This window comes from Canis lupus, chromosome 16 (genome assembly GCF_011100685.1).
Source record: "Canis lupus familiaris isolate Mischka breed German Shepherd chromosome 16, alternate assembly UU_Cfam_GSD_1.0, whole genome shotgun sequence".
Classification (NCBI taxonomy): domain Eukaryota; kingdom Metazoa; phylum Chordata; class Mammalia; order Carnivora; family Canidae; genus Canis; species Canis lupus.
In genome coordinates this window covers 29182292-29202835 of record NC_049237.1, presented here as the reverse complement: position 1 = coordinate 29202835, position 20544 = coordinate 29182292, and the positions used below count along the sequence as shown (strand labels likewise).

At 37.7% G+C, this 20544-nt stretch overlaps 1 protein-coding gene across 6 annotated transcripts in view; it reads left to right on the top strand.

Annotated features, from left to right (window-relative positions):
• KCNU1 (potassium calcium-activated channel subfamily U member 1) overlaps nt 1-20544 on the top strand; it is a 144418-nt gene that overhangs the window by 11295 nt on the left and 112579 nt on the right. For 4 of the 6 annotated variants that reach the window (XR_005371468.1, XM_038560121.1, XM_038560118.1 and 1 more), the window contains exons 3-9: nt 8834-8895; nt 9981-10071; nt 11222-11333; nt 12317-12392; nt 13497-13572; nt 18446-18616; nt 19525-19616. Coding sequence is in view for 5 of the 6 variants with exons in the window: in XM_038560121.1 (XP_038416049.1) it covers nt 8834-8895; nt 9981-10071; nt 11222-11333; nt 12317-12392; nt 13497-13572; nt 18446-18616; nt 19525-19616 (680 nt within the window). In the remaining variant the exon portion in view is untranslated. The remainder of the gene's footprint in view (nt 1-8833; nt 8896-9980; nt 10072-11221; nt 11334-12316; nt 12393-13496; nt 13573-18445; nt 18617-19524; nt 19617-20544) is intronic. The other 2 variants (XM_038560119.1, XM_038560120.1) reach the window with 2 other exon arrangements.

The window sequence follows — 20544 nt, the reverse complement described above, 5'->3', positions numbered from 1 at the left end:
TTTTTTAATAAATCTTTTCTGTCACCAAACCTGCTTCTTTTCCTATCACCCAAAAGTTCACCTGGAGCTTGGGGAAGAGTTGACTGGATGGACTCTTAATTTATTGGGAGAAATCCCCAAATCGGTATGTTTCCCCTTTGCGACAAGATAAGTTCAAGCCCCCCGAAGAAGGCTTAATGAGCAATAAACATGCTGCTCCACCGTGTGAAGCTTGCCCGTAAAAGGACCATCCTTAACACGCAGGTTATTCTTCAATGGGGCCAGGGTCACATGGTTTCTTACGGCAGAGGGCTGTGGGCTTCTTCTGTGGCGGCTTCTTCTTCTGAGGCTTCTACCCTCCTTCCATTAGTGGCGGCGGCCAGGGTACACCTGACCATGCACCCGACCTCTGCCATCCTGGGCTCCTGATCACCTGCCAAGGTTGTGGAGAGCCACCAGCCACTGGTGTGAAGGCTTCTCAGCAACCCCCCCTCCCCCCCCCCCCCCGGCGGGGCTGCTTCCTCCTGGCACACCAGCTCAGGAAGAGGGCACAGTGGTCAGCTAGCAGGGGCAGGGATCAGGTAAAAACCGCCACCCCTGAGAATGGGCACCAGCCCCCACCGGCTCCGGGATGTTCAGGGCCCGATGGAGGGCTAGTCTCGGAGTTTTGCAGATGAGGTCCTTCTGCAAAAGCAGCACAGCCCTGCTCAGTCTGCTCCCTTTGCACAGTTTCCTGTGTCTCTGTCATATTTTGTTTCCTCGTGTTCCTCAATTTACTGATCACTGGGTCTCCAAGCACGAAGTTTATTTTCGCACCGCCGAAGGTTGGCGGTAATATTCATCATCAGTCTGGGGATGCGGGTATCGGCTGCACAGCCAGCACCTCACCTGGCTTAGCCTGGAAGGCACAGGACAGCACTGCGCACGCCCCACAGCCCTGGCTCCCACCGCGCTCTCGCTCCGCACTCCCTGCAGCACCTCATTTCCAGCTTCTTAAGTGGAATCTGTTTTACAAAAACTTGCCCTCCGAGTACTTCCTTAACCCTGTCTCATAGACTTTAGCAAGTATTATCATTATTTTTATGAATGTCTAATTAGTCTTATAGTTTGGAATTTTAGTTTTGATTTCTTGTTTGATTCGTGGTCTATATAGAGGAAAGCCGTAGGCTTTTGTTTCCTTTGGATAGAGTGGGTATCTTCACTTCAGTAAAATTTATGGTCCAAGAATATCACTACCTTTATGACTTCTGGTTTATGAAATTTATGGGGAAATTCATTGTCACCTAGTGCATGTTCAATTTTTATTACTCCATTGACTTGTGAAAGAATATGTATTGTTTGATATATAAGCACTATTACGTTATGTATTTTCCGTATCCTTAATTATTTGCTGACCGATTGAAATGACATGTCAAAATTTTTCATTTATGATTTTGTAGTTTTATTGAATATCTTGCATTTCTAACACATTTTAAATTATATATTTTACATAATATCAATTGCTGCATAAAATCACCTATTAAATCTTATTACTTGATTGTACCTTTTATCTATAAGAAATGTTATTGTCACACTTAATGTTTTTTTTTCTTTTTTGCTTAAATATTTTTGAATAAAATATTAACATGTAACTTTGCTTTCCTTTTATTCATGCTCGATTGGGATGTCTTTGCCCAGCTATATGTTAATCTTTTTGTATAATTTCCTGTTAAGTGTCTCTCCTGTAGATATCATGGAGCTGGAATTTTGTTCTCTTATTGATTTAAGAATACATTTATTTGCTAATTTACCAGGGGGATTTAATTATTCTTCTTTACAGTGATTTGTTTTACTGGTCTTCATAATACTTAGAGATTGAGTTTGTTGCATAATAGAATATCTAAATATCTGGGGCTTAAAAAAATAAATGGGAGATAAGTTAGTAAAGAAAAGGAAAATGGATATGAGGCAGTTAAGAGCTCTGTCACAGCCTTAGTTCCTTATCTTACTGGAGTGACCAGAATTACATGGTGACTGTGAATTTTGAGAGACATCATAGACAAACTATGTAAATCAAGTTCAGAACGAACTTCCCATCCTATATCTTCTCTATGTATCTCTGCATGTTTTATTTCTATATCCTCTCCTTGCATGAGATCTTTGGCATGTTTTTACACCATGTCACCTCTCCATCCTTCCAGAAATTGTTGAACAAATCTGAACATTCAGTTCCAGCTTGCTATTGTGTTTTTTGTTTGTTTGTTTGTTTTTGGCATTATACATCTGGTAAGATTTTTTCTTGATATTTGCTTTAGAGTCAAAAATTAATTTTATCAGTTTCATTAGGCACCAGTTTTTCTTATATAACATGCCTTCTGTTTCTGAATGTTTTCCTGAGACTCCCCATATTCATTTGCAAGGGGAAGTGTGGGTGGTTTGCTTTTGTACCTTGAATATTCAAAAACATTTTTTTCCTTGCTCTCTCTGATGAACAACAATTTTGTCAGATGTAGAATTTTTGGCTTTCAGTCCTTTTTCTTAAAATTTTTGTAAATGCAGTTCCAATATCTTCTAGCACTTAAGACTACCTACTAAATCTGAAGCTCTTTTTTCTCAGCTCTAAATCCACTCTTTCTCTCCTCTTCTTTGTGACATGAGGTCAGGCCTCAGCAATTACACTTGTCCTCTGTCCGCTTGCCTGTGCTCATAGATGGGCTCTGCCAGCGAGGGGACCAGAGGAAAGGGAAAGCTTAGCGTTAGAAGTTTTGCATCAGTTTTTTAACAACCTTGCCCGGGCAATGGCTTTTCACTCTATTAGCAGTTTTTGGTTCTGGTTTCTAGTTTTTCCAACATCTGCCATAACCAGGCTCACATCATCTTCTCAGAGGTACCACCACCAGTCAGGTCATTAAGACCCCCTCCTCTGAGGTCTGAAATTCAAGTCCAAAGGCCATCTCTTTTAAGATGCTAATGTTGATGATCCCTACCCATTTTTTTTTTAATCGCCCAGCCAGACCTTGGGGTGCCCCTTCTTTCATGTATGCCTCTATAGTACCATCTTCTCCTTTTACCTGTCCAAACCTCCAATGCTGTTTAACAGATTTTTAGAATCTCACAAGGAACACTGATTGTGATTTGACAAAGTTTAATTATGTCTTCTCTATTAATGCTTTCAATGGAGGTCATTTTATCTCTTTCCTCTACTTAATCCTCCTATTTTTTTTTTTTTTTACATTTCCTATGTAAACAGCATTTTCTGTCATCTGCTAATAATCATAAATGAAGGTTTAGAGCATTCAGTGTCCCTTGTTTCCTGTGTTGGCTGCTGTTTGTGTTCTATAGATATGCATAACTATCCACCAAGTAAATGGGCAGTTTTACATCCCACTGAGGAAATCTATCTCATTTTACTGTGTGTTTTTCCACACAAAAACAAGAGATAATGCTGTGGCCAGCGGCTTCACAAACAATGTTTCTTTTGGACGAGGTCTCATATTTTTCAGTTTCTTTCTTTCTGACTGCTTTCTCAGGCTCTTCTGGGAAAAGTAGTGTTGCTGCTGCTAGTCAAGAGGTCTATCAGCAATGGTGTGGCTGCAGTCTCCTCCAGGACCCTCTGGCTTTGTGGCTTCATCTTCAGTACATGGGCTCAGATGGAGGGCTTTTTACACCCCGCGCACTCCCAAATAGCCAATGCTTCTGGATTTTGCCTTTTCAACCCAAGAGAAATTAATGCATCCTCTGGGAATTCCATCCTATTTTTGCCTGACTCACTGAGCAGTGTTCATAAGCTGTTAGCCCCCAGTGCCTGCTTTTGTTTGGGTATGTGTTTTTCTATTTGTTATACATTATCTCTGGATAATATTATTTCGGTTTGTGGCATAAGGTTGGTATTCTTAGTTTCTTTTTTTTTTTTTAAGATTCTTTATTTATTTATTCATGAGAGACACAGAGAGAGAGGGAGAGAGTGGCAGAGACACGGGCAGAGGGAGAAGCAGGCTCCATGCAGGGAGCCTGATGTGGGGCTCGATCCCCAGTCTCCAGGATCATGCCCTGGACTGAAGGCGAAACTAAACCGCTGAGCCACCAGGGCTGCCCTGTTCTTAGTTTCAATGAAAGTAAAATTTTCTTTTTCAGGTGGATTAATTTCTGTGGTTTGGAGGATTGTAAACATACGGCTTGCCATCCTCTTTCTGGAAGCCTGTCAATATATGATTTATACTTGAAGAATCACTTGGAGAAAAAAAATAATGCGTAAAGAGCAGAAAAAGATTTCATTAAAACTATTTTTTGTTATCAATACTTGGAGACATGTGCATATAATCTCCAAATATCCACCTCCCAATCTCGTGAGCTGCAGAATATATTTGTAACTGCCGTTAGACCCACAAACTTAGTAATATCTCCATCAACACCGAATGTAGATGTTACAATGGAGCTTATAGTGAGAGTTGAGACCCCAAAGAAATAGATGACAGTAACTCTCAGGTATTAACTAAGGTGCAACATTGCCACTTACAAAGCAGTTGGAAGAAAACTAATTGAAGCTCTTAGCTTCTTACCCAGTCACATGTAAATTAGGGTAAGTTAGTCCTTTATATGTTTTGGATAATAACCTCTTATCAGATATGTCAGTTGCAAATATCTTCTCCCATTCTGCCGGTTGCCCTTAGTTTGTTTGACTGTTTCCTTTGCTGTGCAAAAGCTTTTTGTTTTGGTGAAGTCCCAGTTGTTTATTTTTGTTTTTGTTTCCCTTGCCTCCAGAGCCGTATCTAGAAAGAAGTTGCTACGGCCCATGTCAAAAAAGTTACTGCTTGTGTTCTTAGGAATTTTATAGTTTCAAGTCTCACATTTAGGTCTTTAATCCATTTTGAATTTATTTTTGTGTATTGTGTAAGAAAAGGGTCAAGTTTCATTTTTCTGCGTATTGCTCTCCAGTTTTCCCAACATCATTTGTTGATGAGACTGTCCTTTTCCCAGTAAATAGTCTTTCTTGCTTTGTCGAAGATGAGTTGACCATAGAGTTGAGGGTCCATTTCTGGGTTCTCTCTTCTGTTCTTTTGATCCATGTGTCTGTTTTTGTGACAGTGTCATACTGTCTTGATGATGACGGCTTTGTAATACAGCTTGAAGTCAGGCATTGTGATGCCCCCAGATTTGCTCTTATTTTTCAAAGTTGTTTTGGCTATATGGGGTCTTTTGTGGTTCCATACAAATTTTCAGGCTGTTTATTTCTGTGAAAAATACTATTCGTATTTTGACAGGGATTTCATTAAATGTGTAGATTGCTTAGGGTAGTATTGACTAGACATTTTGACAATAGTTTTTCTTCCAATCCATAGTCATGGAGTGTTTTTCCATTTCTTTGTGTCGTCCACAATTTGTTTCATCAGTGTCTTATAGTTTTCAGAGTACAGATCTTTTACCTCTTGGTTAGGTTTATTCCTAGGTATCTTACTGTTTTTGAAGAAATTGTAAATGGAATTGATTCCTGAGTTTCTTTTTCTGCTGCTTCTTTATTGGCATATAGAAATGCCATGGATTTCTGTACATTGATTTTGTATTCCTTCAATGTTACTGAATTCATTTAAAAAGTTCTAGTTTAAAAAAAAAAAAGTTCTAGTTTTTTGGTGATACCTTTTGGTTTTCAATGTAGAGTATCATGCCATCTACAAATAGTGAAAATTTTATTTCGTCTAGCCAATTTGGATGCCTTTATTTCTTGTCTGATTGCTGTGGCTAAGACTTCTGGTATTCTGTTAAATCACAGTGTTGAGAGCAGACATCCCTGTCTTGTTTTGTTTCCATAGTGGAAAAATCTTGTTTTTCCCTATTAAGGATGATAACAGCTGTGGGTTTTTCATGTATGACCTTTATTATGTTGAAGTATGTTCTCTATAAACCTACATTGTTGAGGATATGTATCATGAATGGATGTTGTACTTTGTCAAATGCTTTTACTTCATCTATTAAAACAATCATATGGTTCTTATCCTTTCTTTTATTAATGTGGTGTATCATGTTGATTGAATTGTGAACATTGAACCACCCTTATTACCCAGAAATAAATCCCACTTGATCATGGTACGGGATTTAAAAAACTTACAAAACTCAACACCCCCAAAATGAATAATCCAATTAAAAATGGGCAGAAGACATGAGTAGACATTTTTTTCAAAGAAAGTATACAGATGGCCAATAGACCCATGAAAAGATGTTCAACATCACTGATCATCAGGGAAATAAAATCAATGAAATATCACCTCATACCTGTCATAATGGCTAAAACTAACAAGAAACAACAGATGCTGAGAAGGATGTAGAGAAAGGGACACCTCCTGAACTTTAAGTAGGAATGCAAACTGGGGTAGACACTCTGGAAAACAGTGTGGAGCTTCTTCAAAAAGTTAAAAATAGAACTACTCTATGACCCAGCAATTGCACTAATAGGTATTTATCCCCAAAATACAAAAATACTAATTCAAAGGCATACATGCTCCCCAGTATTTATAGCAGCATTACCTATAGTAGTCAAATTAAGGAAATAGTGCAAGTGCCCAACAACTGATGAAGGGATAAAGAAGATGTTATGATGTTATATATATATAATATATAATATATATATATTATATATATATAACATCGTGTGTGTGTGTATAGATATTTACACACAAAATGGATGAAATATTACTCAGCCATAAAGAAGAATGAAATTTTGCCATTTGCAATGACATGGAGCTAAAACATATTATGCTAAGTGAAATAAGTCAGAGGAAGACAACATATGATTTCACTCATATGTGGAATTTAAGAAGCAAAACAAATGAGCAAAGGGAAAGAAAAGAGAAGGAAGCAAATCAAGAAACAGACTCCTAACTATACAGAACAAACTGATGGTTACCAGAAGGGAGATGTGGGGATGAGGAGGGAGTGAAACAGGTGATCAGGATTAAGGAGTGTGCTTATGATGAGCACCAAGTGTTGTATGTGAGTGATGAATCACTACATTGTACACCTGAAACTAATGTTACACTGTATGCTAACTGGAATTTAAATAAAAACCTTAAAAAAAATAGAAGTCAGAAATAAAAGAGGAGTTTTGGAACAAGTTCTATTGTGTCAGAGGTGTGGGAGTGCTTTCTTCTTACATCAAGCCTAAGGAAAGAGGCTTACAGGGTACTGCTCAGAATTTTCAGTTTGCATCTCTTGGAACACTGGGGATACAAGAGGACTGACAACTGGCTCATTTCTGATGAGGGGCTGTTGGGCTAGCCACTCTATGCAGAAGTTGTCACACTGAAGATAATCTGTACTTCTGCTATTTTGGGGGCAAAGAAAGCTTGAACTGTTCCAGAGGCCAGATTTGGGTCACATGTGAGTCTTCTATTACCTCCTCAAGTAAGCATCTGGAGGGGTATGGGTTCCAGCAGAAGAAGGCATGTGAGGTGTACTGAGAAAAGAGTCGTGACCAATCAGTTCAAAAACATGTTTCCACCCAATTCAAAGGAATTGCGAATGAGACATTAGTGATTACATATTATCCCCCCCTGCAACCCTTCTCCCCACTGCCCTTGCATTTCTGATCCCCTTTACTTTGCTTAACTTTATTTTCCTAGCATGTAACTTCTAACATACCATGCAAGTTACATATTAGTTGTCTTTATTTATTGTCTAGATGTATGACAGGGATCTTCATATATGTTGTTCACTGATCCCAATCACCAGAATAATATTTGGGTCATGATGGGTACTAAAAAAATACTCTGTTAAATCTGAATATGAATTGAATTGGTATTTCCAAAGAGCAGTGAGATGGCCCATACAAGTAAACATTAAATACCTCTCATTCCCAGAGCTCCAGGGTGAAAGCCTGGTTATCTAATTGCAGTCAAGTCCAGCATTTCCTCTTCTGACCACCCTCTTCTATTCATTCTCCAACACTGACCTACCATTCTAGAGAGGCCAGAGTTAACCTAGTCAGTGGGCAACTAGAAATAAAAACTCAAAGACGGTTAATAGGGAGGAAACTGATCCTTTTCCCACTACAGGGAACCTCCTCAAGGAACACCTGAGCTGGAAGGGAGTAAAGCTTTAATTGTAACTAAAATTCAGTTTTATTATTAGTATTACCAATACACTGGACTGAACATAAAGAAACAAATGGCTTAAAAATTAGAAATTACTGGAGGAATGTTTGTTTACCTTAAGTTTACCTGAAAATTCATGGAGGCTTCAAAAGTTTCATCCAAATGCCTAGAGGATCTTGAAGGGGTAAACTTCTGATTACATTTCACCAGCTCTGCTTCTTTCACAAACCAGGCACACTGGCATGTTAAATGCACTCCTTTTCTATTCCTCATTTACAGCACACTCCCTCCTGTCGAAATCTTGACTATCCTTTAGATGGTTCTATTGGGGCTGTTTCTGTTTCAGTATCATAGGCAATTCAAGTCCAGAGCCTATATACAACGGCTTTCATTTCCAGCACACAATACAGTGTATAACACATATTAAGCACTCCATAAAGGTTTGATGAGTGAAGGAATGAATAAATGATAGGACTTCTTGGGATCAGAAGGCTTTATGAACAGTAGGAGGGCCAAAGTGTTTATTCTAAAGTGTATGGGAATTAAAATTATATAAGTTAAATGAGTGGGTGCATGTCATTTCTTGAATACCCAGTAAAAGTCCAAACAGTTTTTCTTGAGCAGATGAATAAATGCATGAATGAATGCATGAAAAATGAATGCATGAAAAAATGGCTATGTATATATAGGCAAGATTAAAATAGAAAACACAATTTTGTTGGTTTGTTTATTTATATGTCAATAAAATGATTTGTACATTGGTCCTTGTTTTTCTTTTTTTTTCTTTCCAGGTGATCCTTGTGTTTGTACTAAGCATTGGGTCTCTTATAATCTATTTCATCAACTCTTCTGAGTAAGTAAAATCACTAGTAACCCTTGTCTGCTATGTCAGTATGTTGTCAGCTAATTTGGAGTTGTCTGTTAAGAGTAATGCTTAACATGCCTCTAGACATACACACACACAAGCTCATAAAAAAGATAAGTGTTCTCCCCAAGAAGCACTATACACATTTCCACAGAAAAATGCACGGGTTTCCCCTGTATCCTATCATCATGCATTGCTAGGGGCTGGGGTGCTGTACACAGGTCTATTCTAGATTCTCTGAGACTAGAAGCCTCCAGCTATGGTATCCAACCTTGGACCACTTAGGAGGGTGTTCTATGCCTTTGGAGTCCTCAAGTGTTGAAACAGCAGTTCTATAGCTGTTTCAGGGTTTCTCATAGATTTCAAACAACTTTGGATGGTTTTGAAAAAGGAAAATGCTAGAGCTCACTTGGGATAAAGGAGTATGTTATTGTTTGCTCTTCTCTAAAGCTTTTCTCTTCTATGCCCAAGTTAGAATGGTTTCTTGGACACAACCCAATCTAATATGAACTCCACATTGATCAGCTGGGAATTACATTGGATTTCCAGCTGCAGTAAAATTGGGATTAAGGGCCACAGAAATCAGGTAACTTTAGAAATCCTAGGGAAACTAGCAGTCATTCTTTTGTGAACTCCTTACTGATTTTTTTAGGAAATGTCTTTAAATTTGGGTTCAGATCAATCCATTTGGCTTAGAGTAGCTCTGTATCAGAGGGGTACAGAAGCCAAAATGTCCTGCCTGGGTAGATGGTCTTGCAACCAAGAAGAGCCACATAATCTCAATGCCTCTGACTCCTCATTGATAAAACAGAAATAGAACCAATAAACTCTATGAAAGGAAAAACAGGTAATTGTCCTGTTATTTTCAACGACATGTGCAGTCCATGGTTTTGTTTGTATATACCTCTTCCCACGAGAAAAGTAATTTCCTTAAGATGTGAACTTAAGTGTCTTGAATTAACCCTTCATGGTAAATAATTAGAACATAGTCTATTCTTTCTCTTTATTTGGTCTTATATAGTCAGAGCTCTTAAAATGTACATCTTTATAAATTGCTCTTGTTCCTTTTCCAGCCCTGTTGGAAGCTGTTCTTCCTACGAAGACAAAACCATCCCTATTGATTTGAGTTTCAATGTGTTCTTTAGTTTCTATTTTGGGTTGAGAGTAAGTATCTATGGAGAGTGGGTGTAAACAGATGAACACAACAGGTGCAACCCAGAGAGATCTGTATGTGCCTTAGTTGTACAATCTGCCTATGTTTTCAGGCTCTAAAACTAGACAGTCTGTGCCCAAATTGTCCAATGTAAAAAGAGACATGAAAACTCTCTCTTGCACTTGAAGCTGTATCTAGGCCAAAATCTCAATGAAAATGAAATGATCCCTTTTAAATATCCTCACTCTGTCACACTGTCCTCCGTATGGGCTTCCCACCTACAACTGAAAAGGCTTTGCTAATAACCACAAGCTAGCAAACCTGAGTAATAGCCTCTGAAACTGCCATTGGCTCCACTGATTCCACTGATGGCAAATATGCCATATAACTGTATAAAGTACATATCTTTGTTTCATTTTTGTTACATTCATTTATTAAATAATTCTCTCATTCCACAGGCACTTGTTGAAGATCCATCTTAGATCTGGATTTCATTGTATTTATCCATCTGATGCTTATCAGAGACTGTATATGTGTATATATCCATGTGTATATATACATTATGTGTATATATACATGTGTGTACAGTGTCTCTGTGTGTGCATATATATTAACTTGTATTTTTGTGACCTTCCTTCAAAACTTAACTCTCACCACACAGACCATCAACCTCTTTTTACAGTAATCTCCCTCTGGAAATGCTTACTTTCTCCATCTAAATAGGGAAGCTCAGACAGCAGGGTTGGCCAGCCAGGCCTCCAGACAGTTGTACTTTTTCCTAAATCTTCATTACTCACAAATAAGAGGCTTTATCTATGTAATAATATATATCAGAAAGTTCCGGGAGCAGTAGGGAAGGTCAAAGTATTCATTCTGAAGTGTGGGAGTTGAGATCTGGTGAGTAAAATGGGTTCATTTATTGAATACCCACTTATAGATATAAGGACAGTAGAAGTGGATCTATACTAATATATATTCATCTATATAGCTAAGTGTACATATGTGTAGGTAGATATATATATTATAAATACATATGTATAATAGAATGAGATCAAAGCTTCTGTGGATGAGTGAAATATAGCTGAAAGAAGCTACTCTTATGTTCATTTGAAAAATGTTGAGGGTAACAGAATTTGGAGTTTTGTGTTTCTTACATTATAGTTTGTGGCAGCGGATGACAAGATCAAGTTCTGGTTGGAGATGAATTCAATTGTGGATATATTTACCATTCCACCAACCTTTATTTCTTATTATTTGAAGAGTAACTGGCTGGGTAAGTGTGTTGTGGGACTCAGGAACAATCTCTAAAAAAAAAAAAAAAAAGAATCCTTTATGTTCACTCACAAGTATCCTTCATTTTCCTTTAAAGTCTAAATGCTATTTAAAAATATTTCTCATATGATTATATGGTTTTGTAATATATTTTCAGAATTTATTAATTTTTTAACCTCAGCCTGGTGATATAGCTGATGCACAGTACGTGACAGTGTTTGTTTATTGTTTATGGACTGGCTCATCCACACCCTCAGAGGCAAAGCCCAAACATCCCATCCCCCTGCAGCACCTTTATGCAGGGATTCCACATGGACTGGAAGAAATGAAAAGCCTCCCTTGGTCTTTAAAAGCTGTAAATCATCATATCCAGACAGGCTGTGACATGTTAGAGATTTATTTAATTATTTTTTTGTCTTTAATGTGGATGTATGAACAGCACATGAGCATGTGGCTTTTATCACTTTTTATGGAATTCTTTATTATTACCTATTACCTACCAATATTCCTTGCTGTTAGAATTATCCAACATTATAAAGCAAAACATCATGTGAAGAAGGCTGAGGAGCAGATCTTAGAGATTCTATAGTCAGGAGTTTAAGTGGTTTATGAGTAATTTACTGTCTATTCTGAAGAGCAGTTAAATTGAGTGAAGTGTTGAGTGGTGCTTATGATACTTGAGCCACGCTTCCACATGTTTTATGTTATTAGCTCAACAGCCCCATGAGGTAGGTACTTATGATTCCCATTTTGCAGATGAGGAACTAGAGAAGTTAAGGGAACTGCTTTAGATTGTACCAGCTGTTAAGTGCCAGGGCCAGGATTTGAACTAGAGGCCACGCTCTTAAATCTGCAGTGTTCTGTTGTATTTCAGCATCTCTCAGAGAGGAAGAGTATGAACAGTCACAATTGTGTTATAACCCAGACCACTCCCAGAAGTGACCCTCTTCTTTTGGCAGATTTTTCCTTTTGATTGCTTTGTAGGTTTAAGGTTCTTGAGAGCTTTGCGGTTGCTAGAACTCCCTCAAATCCTGCAAATTCTCCGAGCCATCAGAACCAGGTAAATGTGAGCCCTGCCTTAAGTCCTGCTAACTTGCTGGTTTGCATTAGGAATTAAAATGTAAACTGAACCTTCAACTCATTTCCCATCAGAATTTTAGCTCCCAAGATACTATTAACTCCTTCCCTCCCACTGTATTAACATCATATGCTGGCTGAGAAGTTTGCAATCACTTGAAAGTTTGTTTCTACTTTGTTTTGCAGAGTTGCAATGAACAAGGCCATTTAGACTTTAATTCTGTCTCTCTCCTCAAAAAACATTTTAAAAGTAATCCAGAGGCTTTGATTCTACATACTTGCTATCTTGAATCACATCTCTTCTGTCTAGGAATGTTAAGACAATTTCTGAGCACGAGGTGCCCAGTAGCAGCAGTGAAATTGCTTACAAAAATAGAGCCACCTAAATGCCTCAAAAAAAAAAAAAAAATCCAAACTACCTTTGAGCAGTAATACTTCTAAAGTTTTAAGCAGTTCGGTTTAATGTTACCCACTGAAAATCTCCATGCCTCTACATCCTCCCTAGAAGCATCAAATTTTATAGGCCAGGTGGATTTCACTGCTAAGTGTTCATGCGTTATGGAACAGTGGGGACTGGGCTTTTCTGGTGTAACAGGTGGCCCTACCTTAAAACCACAGAGATTTCAGCTAAATTTTAGAGCTTTACTTGGGAAACAGAAGCTTGTCTGATCCCCTTCACTCAAAGATCCTGGTATGAGGTTAGCAATGTGAGACATTTCTGTGATCCACTCAAAATTCCTTTTACGAACCCATGCTCTGTATTCCTAGGGCACTGCACTTCTTATTTTTACTTTAGACAGTGTAACAATCTAGCAAATCTATTTTATGACAATACACACATATTTTTAAAAGCAATATAATATCAGGCTAGTGGATATCATAATAAAGTGTAAAGTTTTGGGGCAAATGTGTATGACCCAGTATGTTTAGAGCTGGGCATCTGAGACTCTAATGTTTATATGAATCAAGCAGAGGATGCAGATCTATAGATCAGAGGTTGTGTCTGGGATCCCACATTGTTAATAATGTTCCCAGGTAAACGTACCATTGCTTCTACCCCAACAGCTTTTTGTCTTTCTTCCTCTAGCAATTCAGTGAAGCTTTCCAAACTATTATCAATAATCCTCAGTACCTGGTTCACTGCTGCAGGATTCATTCACCTGGTAAGCAACTCATTAAGCTCTCTAATGTTGCTGGTCAGCATAAACTTCTTTTCTTTAAAAAATGCAGGCAAACCTGAATTCCTGTCTCACTCTGTGAGGTTTATCATTTTACTTCCCCTTTCTGGTTCTTCTGCACCCCCATATTTTTCACAAATACATGTTTCCTGCACTCAAGGCATCTATGTTCTGTCTTCCAACTTTCAAAACTTACTCTCAGGAAAGGATCTAACAAGCTTACCCTTCCAATGTATAAGCAATAGGTGAAACTTATTGCTGTATCTTTATAGGGGTCTCCGCATTTTACTAAAGAATAAAAAGTCAAAGAAATGAAGGCAGTGAGAGATTTTCACACTAATAAAGCTGAAAAGTTTTGGGAGAGGAATTGGTGAGTTGCAAAGGGGAGCTTTGGGGCTTTCTTAGATCTCCTAAAATCAATCTGCATACATAGCTGCCTCCTTTGCCTGCAGGAAAGGCTCATTCTTAGCTCACATAATGGGCATTATAATAAATAGGTTTCAACAAGAAGGAGCTAACTCCTTCTATGGACTCTGTTGCTTGAGGACAGTTGAGGAAAAGTCATTAAAAATGCACATATTGAAGTAGGATCTTAAGAGCAGAGGTCTTTGAGAAAAGCAAAACAAAACAAAAAATACAGCAGTCTTTTCACTTGAGTCCTTCTTTCAAAATTAATTAAAGCACTAATGATAAAAAAGAAAAAAAAATAGTTACCATCTTCAGCTGACAAGCAAAATGTCAAACACCAAATGCAAACTATGGTATGAACCTTCAAGAAATCTGAAACCAGCCACATCCCTCCTCAATCCTTAAGCAGGAGAGAAATTGCCCAGAGAGAAAATCACAGTAGGACAAGCAGATTCTGTGTCTAGAGGATTGCGGTGGGGTGCATGGGCTCACCATGAGAGCAGCAATCATCAGTGTCCTTCTGAAGACCTGCTGGTCATCACAGAATGGTAGGCAACAGAGTGTTATAGGAGAAACCATGGTACCAGGATGTTTTTGTCTTCAGTAGCAGTTCCAATGTAGGGCTTTTAGGCTGAATGTGGCCTATCGACCTATTTTATTTGACCTAATTAGTTTGTACTTTCTGTTATATTTTTTTTTCTTGCTAACTTTTATAAAGAGCTCACATAAAAACTCAAGTTTCTGTATTCTTTGGGAAAATACAAAGTTCTGGCAATCCACTCTCCCGAGGCCACCAACAGTCCTCGTTGAAGACTAGTTACTCCCTGTTAATAGCACATGCTCTTGAGCTGGACACAGTTTCCACCAGGCTCACTTGAATCAAAGTCTCTTTCTGGACCTTTCTAAGCATGTGAATATGCGCCCTTGTTGGGCATCTAGTCACCCAGGTGAGGAGACCTCCAGTGAAGGATGCATGCAGAGCAACACAGAGAAGCAACCAAATGGCTTATGACTTAAGGATATCCACAGTAAGGCATTCCAACGTCTGGAATGTTGAAAACCTAGAAGAGTTACATCCAAGAGCAAAGAAAATGGCAGATTTTCTTGGGAGGATATTTGAAATGACAAAGCCAAATGAAAGCTATTAATTGTCCGAACTCACCATCTTTACATATACTTATTGGCCTTTGGCTAAAAATTAGCCAATTAATTTTGGCCATTAAAAGGTAAGTATTAACCAGAAAGAAATCAGGATGATGCTCATGCATAAATTCTGTCAAAAATAACAAGGAGCTGCGGTGGAGGACACAGAGACATAAGTATAATAACAGTTATTTAATATAACAGTTTTAAGAACAATTATAAGATAACTTGTCCAAAGAAACAAAGGAGAAGTTAAGAAAAATAAATCTATATTTGAGAAAAATACAAATAAAAGGCTAGAAAAACTTTAAAAATCCTAATTTAAAGAAAATACATATGTTTTATTTTATTTAACTATTTTATTTATTTATTCATGAGACACACAGAGAAAGGCAGAGACGTAGGCAGAAGGAGAATCAGGGACCCCAATGGGGGACTCGATCCCAGGACCCTGGGATCATGCCCTGAGCTAAAGACAGATGCTCAACCACTGAGCCACGCAGGCATCCCATACATAAGGTTTTAAATAAAGGATTATTAAACAGTAGCAGGAGTTGGAAAAATGGGCTGAATGATATCAGAGAAAAGAGGGAAAAATATTACCAGAGCTGAAAACTACATTAGAAGGACCCGAAATTAATAAATGTGACAAAGACATGCTTAGGAACATGGTAGACAGGACTGCAGCAAAAACACTGATGTGAAAAAGAATAAATTCCTCCAGCAATGCCAACTGAACATAAGATTAATGTTTCTGAAGAAAAGGACATGACAAATGGCACCAGAAAAATGCTTTAAAATAAAGTCTTGAATCTATGGGTTAAAAGATATACTATGTCCTGGGAAATATGACCTGAAACTTTATTCCAATCATACTTTGGAGCAGTTTACTGACCTTCAAAAATAAGGAGAGAAGCCAAGCAGAAGAAAGCAATGTCTATATAAGGGGGAGACATGAACCTAGCCTCAGATTTCTCATCAACATCAAGGAATACCAGATGGTGATAGAGTAGGGGCTGCAAAGTTGTGTGGAACTATAGCCTATCCTGTCATTTTAAGTATGCAAGAGAAAATAACACTCATGAGTCCCTTCTAAAAATATATCTTGGTGATAAAATCCAACCACATAGGAGATGAATCAAAACTAGGAACTCAGGAATGAGGAAACCATGTTATAAAGTAGTGGTGATCATTATTGAATGAATTAAAAGTAGACTAAGGCATAACCGAGGGAATTATGGTTGGACTACACGTACGTGTACAATATAAAGATGACATAACTTGTGCAAATGGTCGGGAGGTAAGAGGAAATTGAAGAGCATCCTTGTGTCCTCCTCTATAGCACTTCTCATCCAAAGTTAAACAACATGAAGTTTTAAAACATGGAATTTTAATTTTGCAATATGGAGTTAAAAATGATATCTTGACATTTGCCCATAATCCTTTACCTTAACTTTAGCTTATTTTCCATCTGGGACTGATGGGTCTATGCTCACATGGTTAGGAGGAAGAGCAAAGTGGACAAGTAGACCAGCAGGAGGCTGTCAGATCTTAGAAAGGTGCGGGGAGGGAAGGAGGGAAGGTGGTTGAAACACTAAACACTCCCAAAGAGAGTGAGCTAAACCTTAAAGGGTGACTTAACTTGTGAAGGAGATTTCCAGGTTGAAATAAATTTACTTTTAATTTATACAAAATGTTGTGCCAGAATAGGATCGAACCCCTGTCCTGAGATGATGCTGTAAAAGACACTATGGGGTTTTATCTTGAAACTGTCGCAAGCAACAATTTTAATCCTGTGGGAATATACATATATATAGTCATATATTATATATATATGACTAAATACATATATATGACTTAATCTGTGTGGTTTAGACTGGTTTTATTGTAATACACTAGTCTTAGAAAACAGTGAAGATTTCAGAAGTTAGGGGAAGCAGATTAGTAGACTTTGCAACAAAATCCACTGCCAGCCATGGGAGTTAAATAAAGACATACGATCCCTTTCTTATTTTGGAGTAGGGTATTATAGGATTCTATACTTTAACTTACTCATCAAACTTAAGAAAAATTCATTCTTAGGGGTACCTGGGTGGCTCAGTCAGTTAAATGTCTGCCTTTGGCCCAGGTCATGATCTCAAGGTTCTGGGATTAAGCCTCACATTGGGCTCCTTGCTCATTGGGGTGTCTGCTTCTCCCTCTGCCACTCTACCCACTCCTGCTCTCTCTCTCTCTCTCTCTCTCAATAAATAAATAAATAAATAAATAAATAAATAAATAAATAAAATATTTTTTGAAAGATAGACTTAAGAAAAGGTCACTTTTAGGGGATCCCTGGATGGCTCAGTGGTTTAGCGCTGCCTTCGGCCCAGGTCATGATCCTGGAGTCCCGGCATAGAGTCCTGCATCGGGCTCCCTGCGTGGAGCCTGCTTCTCCCCCTGTGTGTCTGCCTCTCCATCTGTCTCTGTATCTCTCATGAATAAATAAATAAAATCTTAAAAAAAAAAAAAAGAAAAAGTCACTTTAAAAAAGTGATCAAATACTTGAGTGAACTATATTATTTCTAATTTCTGTTTTAGTTCTGAACACTGAAACAAAAAAATCTACTTTCCTCAGTCATATCTAACATTTTATCATTTTTTGCAATAAATAAAAATAGAATAGCAAGGAAATATGTAAGCTATTTGGAAAAGAAGTCTAAAAATGGAAAAACAAAATTTTATACATTATATAATTATTATTTGGGAGAAATCGGAGGAAAAATTCTTCAGTTTTTTCTTAATCACTGAAAAGATTTTTTGTTTTGAGGGCAGAATAACCTGGAAAACTTGTTTGTTTGTTCTTCCTTAGACACTAGCCTTCATGTGCTTAAGCTCATTGAAATGAAGTGCTTATGTAGGTGCTTCTTTTTTTTTAAGTGCTTCTTCTTTAATGATAACACTGAGCTAGTGAAAAATAAGAATAAACAATAATTAATCCATCTGAGAGCCTTTGGGGTGGCTGAGAGCCTCTTGGATGTGATTACTTGCCCAGATGAAGAGAAAAAGATATGGGCAGCCAGTCCCATGGAGCCCTCCAAATGTGGGTTCAAGCTACCATGTCCTCTCAGAGTTCAGCACAATAAAGGAAAACAAGACTCACAATAACTACCCAAACTTTGCAAACTTTTTAGTGCAACCAGGGAATCACTTAATACTTCATTTGGATTGAATTAACTGAAACTAATGCAGTATTTTGCCTATTCTTTATAAACTTTCCCTTGGATTCCATTCAGAGATCTTTCCTGAATCTCCTCTCTTTGGACAGGTGGAAAATTCTGGTGATCCCTGGCTCAAAGGTAGAAATTCACAGAATATATCATATTTTGAGTCTATTTACCTGGTCATGGCAACAACGTCAACTGTTGGCTTTGGAGATGTGGTAGCCAAGACATCCCTAGGACGGACCTTCATCATGTTTTTCACTCTGGGGAGTTTGGTGAAGAATATTTTTAATATCTTTGAATATAGCTACATAAACCAAAAACATGTAGTTAATGGTGAGAAATAAAGCAATATAGGTTTGAGAGTGAATGTTGCATTATTCAGAGCAGATGTCAAATGAAAATGGAAGATATTAAGAGCCCATATTTCCCAAACCACATCCCCTGGAGAGCATGATGTAATCGCTTGATTGCCAAACATGAGGATAACAGACAAAGGAGAACAGACTTTCCTTATTAGCCTCTACACTGAATTGGGCAACCCTATATTCCTTTATCTTTTGCCCATCAGTCTTTTTTCCAAAGAGGAAGAAGGGCATTTGAGATTAGATTTGAAGAAAATTCTGTTATTTCCAGACCAAATGCATAAGCTCTCTCTGAAGGAGCATTTTACCTCAGATATGTGAGTATCTGCACTTGTCATGGGCAAAGGAAACCTCCTTTTCTTTTAGTGACTTGAATTTCAATTCCTTAAAAACCATTAACAGAATTCTCCATTCCACTATGGTGATATTCCTCTGTCCATTGTTACATTCCCTCATTTCAGTCATTTTTCCTTGGAGAGAAAGGCTGTGTCCCACATGCTTTATTTTTTCGAAGGCTTCAAGTAGTACCAGCTCCAGGGGTCAGAAAGGCAGTTAGATGTGAGTAGGGAGCAAAATGGGCAGGAAAAAAGGTTGCCTTACTGCTTGTCTTTGCTTTCATCATTTTGAATGCTGCAAAGCACTTTATTCGATTTAAACCAAATCCAAAGATTGAAGTAAGGAAGAAAAAAAATGGTCTGCCTTTTAAAGAGAGTTCACAGTCACATCCCTCATAGATAAGAGAAAGTTTTGTGCACCTTCCTTTCCCCCCTATATCAGAAAATAACGACACCTAAGATTTTATTTGCTGATCATTTTAGATCCTATTTGCGAATTATATACCTGAAATGGTAGAACTTTTTGCTAACAAGAGGAAATACACCAGTTCCTATGAAGTAGTCAAAGGGAAGAAGTAAGTATAGCTTTCAAGTATAATTTCTACAGTTTGAGAATTCCTACTAGTCACATATCCCTTTCTAAACACCTATTGTCTGGCCTAGGTGAATATATTGGCAAGGTCCTTCATTCAATTAACAGAGTTGGGCTAAAATAAATACCATAAGAAGATATTTGCTATTTGATAAACCCTGCTATATAGATGCCTAGCACTTAGTAAATAAACTAAAATGACAAGAGAATGTTGCCATTCCCTGTCAAGTATTGATTGTGGCAATATTTCTATGTTTCTTATCACCAACTATTCTGATACATCTTTTACTAACTGTCCTATTCATTTTAATCATGTGATTAACTTATGGCTAACTTCACATAATGGATCAAATTAAAGTCACAGTTCAAATTTAAAATAATTACTTCAGTTCTGTTATCTTGGCCCAAACCCCCCTATACCACATGGGGGCTCGTTCATGGGCAGAGGTTTCCTAGGTGGAATAAGAATTGCCACATCTTCTACAACACTTCATAGATCACCTGTTTTGTCTGTGTCACAACCACCTGTTCCAGAAGGGAAACAGAGTTGGTGCTATTTCTTACCCTATTTCTCTGTAATGTGTTACTTCAGTTTCCATTATGGTTTTCACATCTAAGGAGGAGAGAATGAATTGGAGATCTTAAATTTGAAGCCAATCTTTCTTATTTTGTCTTGATTGGCTATAGAGGAAACAAGTACAGTGAAGAGAAACTTTCTTGGAGTGGTCTTTTAGCATAATTGGATGAAAACCAAGATTGACCTAGGAGTCTGAGGGGGAGAGTAGTAGTAGTAGTAGTAGTAGTAGTACTACTACTACTACTACTAATAATAATAATAATAAAAATAATACTATAATAATACTACTAATAATAAAATAATAAAAATAATACTATAATAATACTACTACTAA